We start from the raw sequence: 13719 nt of genomic DNA, 5'->3' as shown, positions 1-13719 counted from the left end.
TGGCAGCCCCCAGGACGCCAGGCAGGAGTGGGACAGGCGGGTACAGGAGCACTGATGTGCAGCCTGAGCCAGTGTGGGGCTTACCCTCAGTGAGTGCCTGGTCAGCAGCATCCGTGGGGCCGCTGGCCTTTCCTGTTGGTGCCTTCAGGGCAAAAGGCAAAAGGTGTCAGAGAGCGAGGCACAGAGGACACTGTCCCTGTTAGAAGCTAGTTGCAAACTCCAGGGACTCCCCATCCTTTCCTGCTGCTTGCCAGCAGCTCCGAGTAGGAATACATCCTGGCCCCCATCCCTCCTGGGGATGCTGTGGAGCACCCCTGGGTGCTGCAGTGCTGGGGATGGATGCAGAGGCACCAGGCATCTCTCATCATGCTCATGGTGTCCCCATTACCCCCCAAAGTGGATCCCTGCTCACCTTAACTGGCTCTGGCTCCTGCACAGGGGTCTCCTCTGTCACATGGGGCGCCGGGGGCTGGGGAACCACCCGGTCGATCCAGCCCATCATCCCGCTGGCTGCGGGCAGTGCCGAGGGGTCTCCAGCTGGCAAGAGGCCAGCAGCAGGGGTGCACACTGCCCAGGGAACACTGGCTGCACCAGCTGCTCACGCTGTCTCCAGAGCAGCCCAAAAAGGTCCTTGGTGTCCCTCCGTTTCCACGTCCTGCTTGGGAAACATGGCACTGCAGCACAGCCAGACCAAACCCAGCTCAACTCCTCATCCCTCACTGCGATTGTGAGCAAGCACTCTCTGTTTGAAGCGTACAGTTAAACTTGCTTTTCCTAAGGGTAGCTCCTCATTTAGGTGTTTTATTTTCACAACCTGTCCGGACTAGGAAGCCATTGCAGACAGATCACAGAAGTTGTGATGGTCTGCTCAGAGTCCTCTACTCTCCCCATCATTTTTCATTTGAGGGAAATTGAACAGTAATTTGAACAGATTTTTTTATGAGGAAGTTCGTGTCCCAACACACATATCCCCTCTTTCTACCCCTATGAAACAACTCTGTTCCACTGCTTTTCAGCCACACCCCAGGTGGTGGCTGCTGGGGCAGGTACCTGCTGGGGGCTCTAGCAAGGGCAGCAAAGGCAGCCAGCACCAGCTGCTGTGATGTTGATAGGGTAGGTGAAAGTAAGATGTTGCAGGGCAGGGATTCAGCTGTCCAAAGCTCTGGCTGCTTGGTCTTTTTGGGTCCTTTCCTTCCCTTCGTGAAGCATCTCCAGGCTGGGATACACCAGCAGTGAGCCAAATGATGCTGCACATTCCCATTCTTAGGTACCAGACAAAAGTCTGGGGGCTCTCATCCAGCTCAAACTGGGGGTGTCTCCTGCTGTTGCCCCTCCAAAGAGCTGCGCTCTGCCCAAAACGCCCCTCTAAAGATAACCCACTCTGCTCAATGAAGGGCTCAGGAGCACCTCAGACAGCCCCCAGGTGACACCTGCGAAGGGCAAAAGAAAGCAAATCCCTGAGCTCCTTCCAGCCCGGCCAGGAGACTGCACAGGAGTTTAGTCCCAGTTACACACATGATCCCAGTCCCACATGCAGCAGGTAGAGGCTGGAAGCTGCTCAGCACTGGACTCTTTGAATTAACCCCTCATGCAGCTTTCAGGGATGCAGGACATTTTCAGTTCCCTTGAGATGGCTCACTGGGGGCTCTCCAAAGCCTGGCTCCTTAAATCTAAACAGGCTGGGGTTTGCAGGAAAGGTGATGAGTGTCCTCAGCCCTTTGCTTGCCTGCACCTCGGCAAGGCCAGGAGCCAGGTTTGGATGCAGCCAAAGCATCGCTCCATGCAGCACTTTCAGCCCCCAGCACACCACGGGCAGGGTCAGCTCTCCCAGAGACCCTCACACCCCAAAGCTGGATGGTGTGGCTGTAAAACACCTCCCAAGAAGCCTGAAAACCAGAAACCGATTAAATTACCTTTTGTCTCTCACTGGATGTAAGGGATTAAGGAGCTGTGAACGCCCTGGGAACAGCAAGGAAAAGCTGGCAGTACTGTGCAGCAGAGGCATTTCCACCCATGCTTTGGCACTTCACAGGTCCCGAAGAAGCCGAGGGTTCACAGACAACTGAGCCCAAACAACCCCAGAGAAAGCCCCGTGGGGCTGCAGCGAGCCCCCCTTGTCAGTCAAGGGCTCCTCCTCCCTCGACATGAGCTTGTGCAGCTGTAAAAGGCTGGAGCATACGCCTGTCCTCGATCTGGGAAGGAAAGTGGAGGGCAGAAGCCATTCCCCTGCCAAATCTGAACAAGAACTGGGCAGAAACATTTGTGGGTCCCCACAAAATTAGCTGCTGAAAGAAATAGGAGTAAGTAGCCAGGATTTGCCTGCAAAGGCATGAAAGAGTTGGCAGTCTCATGCATCCTGCTGCATTGCAGGCATCCAGCAGTGCCACCACCTGTTGTGGCAGTTCCTTTTGCCAGCCAGCAAAGGGCCTTAGTCTCATTTCTAAGAGCAAGAAGGGCACAGACCCACAGCCTCATTTGGAGCAGGGAGCACCATGGTCTTTCTTTCCCCCTCAGCAGCTGATCAAACCCTCCACGTTACCCAGCCCTCACAGCACTGCTCCCCACGGACCGGCACAGCTCATCCTCCGGCTCTGTTTCCGAGCACCAAACCCCCCTGTGATGTGCAGAGGTGGCCCTGCTAAATCCCAGCCACGTCCCTCACCTCCAGTGCTGCCACTTACCCCCTAGGCTCACCACTGCCTCCCTGGGAAGCCACCCCTTGGATGCGTGGGCTCCCTTGGCCACTGCAGCTCGTCACTGACTCCCCCAAACCCACCTCAATCCGCTCAGGGCTCTGCGAGGATTAGCCCTGCGCTGCCTGCAAATGGGATTACTGGCACTCAGCTGTCCCGAGTACCCAGGCTCCCAGCAGCCAGCCTGGTTTCGGTGCAGGGTGCTGCAAAGAAAATCCCGCAATCAAGCAAGCTTGAGCACCCTCAAAATCCGTGGAGCCACCAAAGCTACCCCAGGCACTCACCGGCAGTGCTGTGGGGAAGGCAGTCGTCTCACCCATATGCAGGTGGGTGCAGGGATGTGCAGAGCAGCAGCAGTGGAGCTGCTCAAACCCCGTGGGGTGACACAAGGTGACGTGCTGAGGGTGATGTGCCAAGGGTGCTCCACCCACAGCTCTGCCCCAGCTTCAGAGCAACGAGAGCAAATCTGTGCTGGGTTGAGCTAAGCCTCCCCTTGCTGAGCCTGCCAATTGCTGCTTTGCAATCCGTTTACCTCCAGCCCTGCACGACTGCCAGCCTTTCCCACTGCCCCTAATCTTGGCTGCAGTGACATCCTGGAACCCTGGTACCAGCATGGCTTCTCTGCTTTGTGTCCAGCCTGTTTCCATAAATCCAGAGCTCCCTGGAGCAGTGCTGGAGCTCCCTGACCCAGTTCCTCCTTCCCTGGCTCCATGAGTGTCTCCATCCTGGTGGGCAACAAGTACCCATCCTGCCCGCTCCCAGCACCTCTCTAACACACTCCTCTCTTGCCATCACAGGTGGGGGGATGGAACACAAACCCTCTGGAAAAGCCTGAACAGTTGTATGTGGGGCTGGGATCCCCAGAGCACAACATACATCAGCTTCTGCCCCCCTGAACAGCTGTTCCTTTCTGGCAGGAAGAGACTCCTGCCTGCTCCTGTCCTGAAGCTCCCAGGGAAGAGCTTTGCCCTGGGGAGGGATCATTCCAACCGTAGCAAGGGGCAAAAACCATGCTGCAGACTCTGCTTGTGTTTGCTTTTGGCCCCTGGGAGCCTGCTGATACCCTGCATCTTCTGGTTACGAGGAAGGTGAACCATTAATTCTACTTCAAGAAAGTTCAGGGGAAAGAAAGAAAGAAAACATGAAAAAAACCCCCAAGCAGAGCCAGACAGAGCACAAAGACATATGAGGAGGCAGCGCTTGGCACATGGCCTCCGCTCCAGAAATCTTACACACCCACAGGAAGGTATAAATAACTATAAATTTATTAGTAAAGCAAAAACATTTGACACTCACACAGAAGAGCGGGATGTGTTATTACAATATATATACACACATACATGGAGTATCATCTTAGAAACACACGGAGAGCAGTGTTAAAGGCACTGCAAGCCACACAAACCCCAGCAACCTTGGCCGCAACTTCCAACAGCCCTGGGAACTCTACCGGAGTCATGACCATGGGTTGGGGAGGAGCCCAAGAACCTCACTGACCATGAAGTCCCTCAGATCCACGGCTTGGAGGCACTCAGAGACAAGCCCATGGTCCAGCTCCCACCTGGGGTCCTGCTCTCCCCACTGAGCATCCCAGGCACTCTGTGAGAGCAGCATCTTCACACCCAGGAAGTGTCAGAGGCAGCTGCCATGAGATGGTGCGGAGGAAGCCGGGCAGCTGGGGAGAAGATGGGTGCTCACCGGGCCCAGGAGGAGCTGCCAGCCCCAACCCTCACTGGCCTGCCCTTATTGAACCTCAGCATTTCACCTGCATGCACAGGAACCTTCCCACAGGTGAACTTGCCACCCAATGGAGAAAGAGTCAAACTCTGAAGTGCAACAAGAGGGTTTTGTCTATTTTTTAATGGCCAGGCTTCAGCTGCAGCCTGGACTTGATGGTAAATACCCAAGGAAGTGCAGAAAGTGTTCTACTCCCTCCTCTCCTCCCTGCAAGGGCAGGCTTGAGCACCCAGAGATGGTCCCAAAACTCTGTCAGAGGATGCTTTCCCCTTTGTCGCCCAGTCCAGCACATGAGCCCCAAGACCAGAGCATGCACATCCTCCCACCCAGATTGCAGAGATGGCATCTGCTCACTGGAGAGCTGGCTGGGCCACCTGGGCATACCCATGGTCCCAGGGGTGTCCCTGCCACAGCTAACTCAGCTCAGTCACCTGCTTGATGTACACAGCTGCTCCACAGGCACTCCCAGGGGAACTAACTGCGCCGTCTGAGCCCACCCCAGAGCCACGACATCTCCCCAGGAATGTCTGACAGTCCTTCATTGACTTAATCCCCAGCCTTGGAGACGTGACAAAGGGACCCACCATGCAAATGGCTGCTCCCACCCCAGTCCCCATTTCCTACAGCTCTGTTCTGGCCCTTGGTCCTGGCTTGGACTCGCTTGCCAGAGCATGGGCAGGATCTGGCCGAGCCAAGCTGCCAGGCCACAGGCATCACCCATGCCCAGTGAAGTGGATGGCCTCTTGTGGGGAAGGACCAGAAGCACCCACTGGATTCCAGCAAGATTCAGGTCCTAAACACCTGATCTCACCATCAGTGGTTTGGTATCACCTGGATCCTACCTCAGCCTGGGAAAGGAATTTGGGGCTGGGGGAGCGTAGGGAGGCGGGAACGAAGGAAGAGACTTCACAATCAGTATGGAAAAGGGGAAGAAAATGTAATGAAAAACAAACCACTGCTTACAAATAAAGAACTGAACAAAGAGAAAAGAAGCTGAGAATGTCTTTTAAAAGTATAAGCTGTGGAAGGGAAGGGGCTGAGACAGCTAGAGGCATCCTGTAGGTAGGCTAAGGGGAAGTGAAGGTCAGTAAAAGCCCAGGTTACAGACTACCCTTTCCTGGACCCAGGAAGCCAGAGGAAGAGCCCTAGAGAGCAGGATTTACGTCCTGGACAACACCCACACAACCTCTGCCCAACCCAACTCTCCCTGCTGCCTCCCCAGTAGCACCCTATGCTCAGACTGCCTGTCAAAGAGAACCACCCCTCGGGAGGGACCACCCACTACCCAGCCCCACACAGCATCCCCAGGTGGTCTGGCAACTAGGTCTTGAACTGGCACGAGCACTTGCTACGGGGCTGATGGCACACCAGCTCCAGCACAGCAACTCTCTTAGGTGCTGCAGGGCAGTGAGGGATGCAAGAGGCCAAGCAGAGGCAGGAGCATGAAAGTTGCTTGAAATAAACACCAGAAGCGAAGTGCAACAGGTACAGAGTAGAAACATGGTTTACTCCCCAAAGGCCTTTGGCCCCAACTGCTCTTTGGTTTGAAAAGGAAACACCAGCAGTCAGCAGAGAGCTCTGCAGTGTGATGCTCCAGGGACATCAGTCCCAGGCCAGCCCCTGTCTCCCCACAGAGCACAGCACTCCTGACACATGCTTACTGCTACTTCCATCACCTCTCACCTCACTGGAAAAAACACGACCCAAAGGCACAGCAACAGAGATGGACCTGCTTCCCCTACCCCCTGTAGGCAACACTGCTGCTTCCAACTAGAAAATGCTCCTATAAAAATATACCAAACGCTCTCAGTGGCCCACCCTGCACAGGTCCTCCATCCCCAAGCTCCAGCTGCATGTTCTCCATTGGGCTTCTATAGGATTTGGGCGGTTGCAGGGCAGCAAATGAAACAAGAGACCGAGTCATCATGGACTCATGGCCAGTCCTAATAATGATGCTCTAATCCTGCAGCATGATGCTTTTGAACCTGGAGGCACCTATTCACAGGCACCAGCTGACCTGGACCTGGGCTCATCCACCCCCAGCTCTACACAGCATCCCCTCTCTCCCTGGCATGGGGCCCCATGCACACAGCCCTGACAAGACTCTCTGCCCCGGGCACTGTTTGGCTGTTGCCACACCCTAGGCAGAGCCACAGCTCCTCACTGGGATATCCAGGGCTTGCCCAGCTGCTCAGCACAAGAGAAACACCCCCCAACAGTCCTTATGTCCAGCTATACCAAGGGGACAGAATCTGGCAGCTCCGTGGCCACCGCATAGTGTGGAGCTGTGTCTGGGGCTCACCACCATCCTCCTCTGCCCCAAGCACCAGGTGGTCACCCGAGCAGCCCACCGGGCTCCTGGGGAGGGAAGAGAGCAGGGCACAGCCAGTTAATGATTTCTCCAAACCCTCCTCTAGCCAGCAGCTGCCCCAGAAAGAAACAGCAGAGCCACAAAAACCCATGGAGGCTGCAGCCGCCTCCATCTCACACCTTCCTCCTACTGAAGATGAGCCTCTCTGCAAGCTCCAAGCCCTGGGCACTGATCCTGGCTTCCAGCACTGTGCTCAAGTGCTCAGGGCAACCACTGAACCTCTGGCAGCTGTGCTGGGCAAGAGCAGAGTGAACCATGGCCCAAGGCAGGAGCAAAGCAAGGATTCAGGTGGGTGCCACAGTCCTCATCTGGTCCCACACTCTCAGCCTCCATCACCACCAAGCCCTTCTGTAAAGACAGGATTAGCCTTCCTTGGTTTGGACTCTCTTTTACTCCTACAGTAAAGCATACACTGAACTTACTACATACTAAACAGCAAAAACCAGCTACCTAGAACTAAAGAGCTCTTTAAAAATCCAAGTTACCACATCTTTTTTTTTTTTTAAAGATCCAGTATGACATCAAGTTAAACTATACAGTATTTTTAATGAATTTTAACAAACTGCTTTTAAAAAAAAGGTAAAACAAAAAAAGAGGAAAAAGAAACACAGATGGAAAACTTGGTAGGAAGTTCTACATCTTTGAGGCAGCACAAAGTAAGATAACCATCATGGGTCCCTCTTCCTTGGGCAGCAGAGAGCACAGTCTGTTTTAATCTCCTTAAAGTTGCACATGAAGAAGACTCAGCCCCAGGGTCTAACCTGCCACTGCACCGTCCCAGCCCCTGAAAATACGCTCTGTTCCCCCTCACCATGCTGGAAATGGAAAACTAAAGCCTTTCTCCACCTTTCCGACAGGTGCTCCCCACCAGAGATGCAGGCCCAGTCCAACCCTCTGCAAGGTTAATCTGTCTACACTTGCCATGGACAACAGTTATTAACCTTGTCCTAATCACTTGTGCAGCACATGGGCAACTTACTGGCTGCTGTTCACTACTTGAGGCTCACTACAACCTCACAAGACCACCAGCCAACACCACAGAAGAGCTGAGGCTGGCAGGGACCTCTGAAGACCATCAGGTCCAACTTCTTGCTTGCACAGGGTCAGCTACACCAGGTTGTCCACGACCACATCCAATCAGGGATTGAACATCTCCACAGATGGATACTTAACATCTTATTATCTCCAAAGATGGAGAGGGGAAGGCTGGGGAGAAACCTAGTAAGCACATCTTCAACCTTCAAGGCATCTAACTGACATGTAATGGATCTCTTGGACATGAGAAGCCAGCAAATTCCTGCAGAGGAAAACACCTGAGGCTGCATCAACCTTGCTAGGGGAGATTTATTTTTAAGTGATGTTTACAAGAAGTGTGCAAAACCTGAAAAATACAGACGAGGTAAAGAAAGGGCAAAGGGGTAAAACAGGACTCCTGCAAGAGGGGGAAAAATAGACTTCTCCTTTAGCCACTGCTAACCTTGCCCTCCCCATGGAGCCGAGCCTGCAGTCCAGAAAGGATTCTCCTGGCTTGCTCTGGTTCGTCCAGCAAATCAGACACCAAGCCCCTGGCATGTGCCATGGATTACTGCTGGCCATGGCAACACCTCTGCTGTTGTAGGTTATTGTAGTGTTCATCTCACCTGTTAGTGTTGGAGCTGTGGCAGCCCTTTGCCTGACCCTGCTGGAGGTACTACTAACAGCCCAAGGGGTACTCGAGGGGTTGGGGACTGGAGGCAAGGCTCAGCAGGAGGGCTAGGTCCCTTGGGAAGCAGCTCTTGAATGCCAAGCTCTTGGCCAGGAGCAGGGTATGAATGCTGTCACAGAATTATGGAATTGTTAGGGTTGGAAGGACCTTTGGAGATCATCTAGTCCAACCTCCCTGCTAAGTCAGATTCACCTAAAGCAGGCTACACAGAAGTATGTCCAGGTGGGTCTTGAATGTCTCCAGAGAGGGAGAATCCACGACCTCCTCCTGGGCAGACTGTCCCAGTGCTTCTTGCCATGCTTTCTGGTAGCAGCACAGTGCTTCCTACAGTTCCCTATGCAGCTGGCAGGGACAGTGGGCGGGCAGGCTCACTCAAAATCCTTGCAGAGTGTGACAGCCAGCGACTGCAAAAGCAGCAATGCCAAAGTGCTTTTTGGAGCTGTGCAGCCCCATGGCTTTTCCCTTTCAACACTCTAGAAGAAGGGAGAGCAGGGGAGGTTGGGGCAGTTAATCAACACTAATGATCTGAAATGGTGCCCTCAACTGAGCTTGGACCAAGTTGGTAGACCCCAGCAGCAGAAACCTCCATGCCAAGCAGCACACCCTGGGAGAAGGGAGGGCTGGCTCTGCCTTGCTCCTAAGCCCTCTCCAGGAGGAGAGTCACCCAGCCCTCCCCACCAACCCTGCCAGGCAGGGCAGGGGAAAACGGCTGGACACAAAGAGCTGGTGCCTGCAACGGGCAGCTGAGCTCCCAGGACTGGAACTGCAGGTACAGCATGAACTACAGTCCAGGGAACACCAGGCATCTACAGCCATAGTTTCCTCTCTCCACCTCCCTCCTTTCCTTTCCACCCCTTTGAGATGTTCATGTCGTCTGTTGCTACTTTGATACAGGTGGCATATCAACCACTGAGGCCAGAGGAAAGTTTACCTGCCCATACACCGTACCTCCCCTTTCCCCCACACTCCCTGGAGGTTGCCTACAACCGAGGAGAGGGAAGGGGAGGCCAAGGCTCAGGAGCGTCCCATGCAAGCTGAAAACCACCATGGGGCGGGAGGCTCATGGCAAGCAGGCAGCCACCTGGTAGGCACCCTCGGCCGTGTGCTGGACGCTGTGCTCCTGCAGCAGGCCCAAGTCCAGGAACCGTTCCCCGCACCACATGCACTTATACTGCTGCTCCCGGGCATGCACGCTGTGGTGCTTGTTGAGGTGCTCACGCTGCTTGAAGGCCTTCTCGCAGGAGGAGCACTTGTAGGGCTTCTCGCCCGTGTGCACGCGCCGGTGGCGCTGCAGGTCCGAAGCGTACTTGAACCGCTTTTCACAGTCGGGGCACTTGAGGGGCTTCTCACGGGCCGGGTCGCAGCGGTGCTGCACGAACTCCGAGGAGGAGAAGAAACGTCTCTCGCAGAGCGTGCACTTGAGTGGCTTCTCAGCGCAGTGGGCCAGCTGGTGCTTCTGCAGAGCCGAGGCCCGCTTGTAGGACTTGTTGCACACCGCGCACTTGAAGGGCCGCTCCGCGTTCTGCACGCACTTGTGCCGCAGCAGTTCTGAGGACTGGCTGAAGCCTTTCTGGCACACGTTGCACTTGAAGAGGTTCTCTATGCCGTGCACGTGCTGGTGGTACACCAAGTGCGAGGGCTGCACAAAGCCCTTCTCACACAGGTTGCACTTGAAGCGCTCCTCGGCCTTGTGCGTGCGGCGGTGGCGCATGAGCGCGTACTGCTGCTTGAAGCTCATCTGGCAGAGGTCGCACTTGAAGGGCCGCTCCTCGCTGTGCGTGCGCTCATGCTGCCGCAGGTCCGAGGGACGCTTGAAGGCCTTCTGGCACTCCCCACAGCGGAAGGGCCGCTCCCCGCTGGGCGTGCAGGGGTGCTGCAGCAGCTCCGAGGACTCCTTGAAGTGCAGCTCGCAGACGTTGCACTTGAAGAGGTGCTCCCCGGAATGCGCGTACATGTGGCGCACCAGGTGGGAGCGGTGCTTGAAGGTCTTCTCGCACACCGTGCACTTGTAGGGCCGCTCCGAGCTGTGCGTCCGTTTGTGGTGCACCAGGTGGGAGGACTGGCTGAAGCTCTTGTCACACAGCGTGCACTTGTACGGCTTCTCACCTGTGTGGATGCGCTCATGCCGGGACAGCTCCGAGAGGTGCTTGAAGGTTTTCTGACAGATGGAGCAGCTGTAGGGCTTCTCTGAGGGGTCGAGAGCCTGTGAATGCTCTACCTCGGGAGGCTTGTAGGTCTTCTCACAGATAGAGCACTTCATGGCATTGCCGTTGTGGACATTGTGATGCTGCGCCAGTGAGGTCAGGAGGGAGAAGCCCATCTTGCAAACCCCACACACAAAGGGCTTCTGCTCCACCTGGATACACTGATGTTCAAGAAGGTCAGTGGCCTGGTGGAAGATCTTCAGGCACTGGGTACACTGGAAAGAGCGGTCATGGCCTGGCAAGCACTGGTGCTCATGGGGGTTGGAGAGGTGAGCGAGGTCATGGCCACACACCCCACATTTGTGGGATGGCTCTCCAGCCTGGATGGGGGTGTGCTGGTGGTGCTGCAGTCCGGGGTCCGGCTGGAGCAGGATGCCGTAGACAGCACAGCCCAAGGGGTTGTCAGCAGTGCTGGGAGGGATGGAGTGCTCTGGGAGGGCGGCTGCCCCAGCGTGGTGCTGCTGCGGTGGCGGCGGCTGCTGTGGTTGCTGCTGTTGCTGCTGCCAGCTTTCTGACATGCTTGGGAAAAAAAAATGGGATTTTAGCAGTGATAGCTTCAGCTTCCCAGTTGAAAGGGTTCAAGTAAAAGCAAAACCAAAAGATTCTGAGATCCTGATTCCCTGTAACTGATCCCCTGAAGCTGAGGACAGAAAATCCAGCCCACAGCCAGGATCCTGGGAAGAAAAGAGGTGACAGAGACTCCAGAGCCTCTTCCTTAGATCAGCACAAGTTCTTTATGGACTGATTTGGTCTGGCTTTTCCTTCTTTTGGACAAAAGAACAGGAGGCAGAGGCAAGTGCCTTGGAGACAAGAGGAGGCCCTTCTCCGTGCTGGCTGCGATGTGCTCACACTTGGGAAGGGTGCAGGAAGCAACCCAGGGAGCAGCTCTCTCTGCAAGAAAGAAAACAGCTCATGTCAGGTCTTAGAAGAAACACAGGCAATTCTCTATCAGCCATGACCCATGGCTCTCTTTGAAAACTCTCCTGCATCCCTCCTACCAGGAAGCCAGTGTGGGGGAGCTAACCAGAACTGAAGCCCCACTTGCTGCTGTGCAAAGGGCCTGGGACAAGGAGTTCTCAGCCTGGAAAGGGATGGGCTCTGCCTGGACACAGCCAGGCACATGTTTGGGTGTTCTTCTCTCATGAGAGGCAGCACAACTGCCCAGGGCCCATTCAGCTCAGCCTTGAGTGGGTCACTGGATCTCCAGCACCACTGGGGCACTGTCTGAGAACATCGGTCTCTGCACAGGCCATGCACCAAACACCGTGCAATCAAGAAGCTACTGGGTTAGATTTTACAGGTGTCAGAGCAGATCCTAACATGATCCCACCCCAGCTGAAACAGCTCTGTGAAACAGTTCTGCTCCTCTCTCAGCCTAGATATCTAGCCTGTTACCCAAGCGATGTATACAATGCATTTCCCCCTCTCTGGACAGTGCTTGCAGACTGGAAGAGCCAGAGAGCTCAGGAGAAGATTTGCCCTCAATGTTTTCCTATCCTCAGACAGAACACAGAACCCACAGGGATCACTCTGTGAAGATAAAAGAAGAGTTAAAGCAGTGGCTCAGCTGAACGTCCTACCAAACCTTGGAATAAAAGTACATGGAAGTGAAACAACCTATGCCACAGCTGCTGCCTGGCCTTGCTACAGAGCATCACCAGGCTTGTGCTCACTGAAAAGTTCCAGTCTTTCTAGAGATGTCCAGTAAAACCTGGTGCTAATTTAGAGAAGAATAAGACCCACCAGTGAGCAGCAGTGTCAACACACCTCAAGGGAGAAGAAAGGTGCAAGCCCTGGTGAGCAGCAGCCACCAACACTCCCAGGCCTCTAGCCCCCAGCCCCACAAGAGCAATCCCATGTCTGTGTCAAACCACCTGCCCCCAGGGTAAGGAATCCTTGATCTACCACGAGAACATTTTTTATGTCTAAAAATAAGCAATAAAGAGCACCAGAGGATCCCACTTCCCAACATCCCCACCTCCACCGGCACTCAGCTGAGACTGGATTGTGCCCCACAGCTCAGGTAGTGCTGGACCCACCTCTGCCTGTGGGGGACACTTCATTATTTGGTGCTCCAGCACAGTTTCGGACAATAAAGCCCCCAAAGGCCCCACCGCAGCCCCGCCGGCACGCAGGATGCCGTCCTCCTCCTACAGAGCTCACCTTGACGAAGCGAGGGCTCGCAGTGACGGTACCTGCACCCGAGCTCGGCGGGACACCAAACTTCAGCCCAGCCCAGGCGCCACCTTCCCCTGCACACACCGCGAACCGTGGCAGGATGAACCCACCGGCGACGCATCTCGGCCTAAAGGGGAGGGAAGACTGTGCCCCGTCGCAGGGAAGGGCGATACCAACCTTGGCTTACCGAGGGCTCTGCGCGGGGACCCGCGTCGGCGCCACTTCCAGCCTAACTCATCCCTCCGTGGGAGGTGGGAAGCGACAACCATTTAGGGAGCGCGGTCGGGAGCGCAGAGGTACTTTCAAACTGGCGAGGCGGCCTGCTCGGCATGGCCCGGCCCGCTCCCGCCGGGCCCGGGCCGCCTCAGGGGCGCGGGGCGCGGGGGCGGCCGGGGAGCTCGCAGGCCACCAGCAGCCGCCGCCGCCGCAGCCTGCGGCCAGGCCCGGCCCGCCGCTCGCCGCTCCCCATCGGGCGGCCCCGCTGGCAGCGCGGGGACGGCGCCCCGAGGCCTTCGCCGCGCCGGGAGGCCCCGCGGTGGGGTCGGGTGTATGGGGATCGCTGCCCGCCCGGGGCCGCCTCCGCCCCGGCGAGGCGCACACAAAGGGCGGCGGCGGCGGCCGCGCCGCTCACCTGCGGCGGGAGGAGGCCTCGCCGGCGGCAGGGCCGCGGCCTGCGCGCTGCGCCTGAGCCCCGCGCTGGCGTGGAGGCGGGAGCCGGGTGGGAGGAAGGGAGAGAGGGAAGGGAGCGGCGGGCGGGAGCGGAGGGAGCGGAGCGGGCCGGGCCGGGGCGGCCGCGGCGGCGGCGGAGGAGGCGGGGCGGGCGCGGCGCGTGCT

General features: G+C 56.3%; 2 protein-coding genes across 4 annotated transcripts in view; both read right to left on the bottom strand.

Annotated features, from left to right (window-relative positions):
* CNGB1 (cyclic nucleotide gated channel subunit beta 1) overlaps positions 1–2770 on the bottom strand; it is a 29556-nt gene extending 26786 nt beyond the window's left edge. Inside the window, exons 1-3 of the mRNA XM_048317090.1 lie at positions 2682–2770; positions 413–655; positions 85–142 (exon numbers count right to left, since the gene is read on the bottom strand). Coding sequence (XP_048173047.1) covers positions 85–142; positions 413–502 — 148 coding nt within the window. The 5' untranslated portion in view covers positions 503–655; positions 2682–2770. The remainder of the gene's footprint in view (positions 1–84; positions 143–412; positions 656–2681) is intronic.
* Positions 2771–3940: 1170 nt separating this feature from the next.
* On the bottom strand, positions 3941–13279 carry ZNF319 (zinc finger protein 319). Of its 3 annotated transcripts, none has more exons than XM_048316760.1 (2): positions 13063–13279; positions 3941–11598 (listed from the first exon to the last, which is right to left on the bottom strand). In XM_048316760.1, the coding sequence occupies exon 2, from the start codon at positions 11223–11225 to the stop codon at positions 9564–9566; it is 1662 nt and encodes a 553-aa protein (XP_048172717.1). In that variant the 5' UTR covers positions 11226–11598; positions 13063–13279; the 3' UTR covers positions 3941–9563. The 3 variants fall into 3 exon arrangements, with proteins under 3 accessions (XP_048172717.1, XP_048172720.1, XP_048172719.1); XM_048316763.1 differs by having other exon boundaries at positions 13073–13279; XM_048316762.1 differs by lacking the exon at positions 13063–13279 and adding an exon at positions 12871–13051.
* Positions 13280–13719: the final 440 nt, after the last annotated feature.

This window comes from Corvus hawaiiensis, chromosome 12 (genome assembly GCF_020740725.1).
Source record: "Corvus hawaiiensis isolate bCorHaw1 chromosome 12, bCorHaw1.pri.cur, whole genome shotgun sequence".
NCBI classification, from domain to species: domain Eukaryota; kingdom Metazoa; phylum Chordata; class Aves; order Passeriformes; family Corvidae; genus Corvus; species Corvus hawaiiensis.
This window is presented reverse-complemented; position numbering and strand designations above follow the sequence as displayed.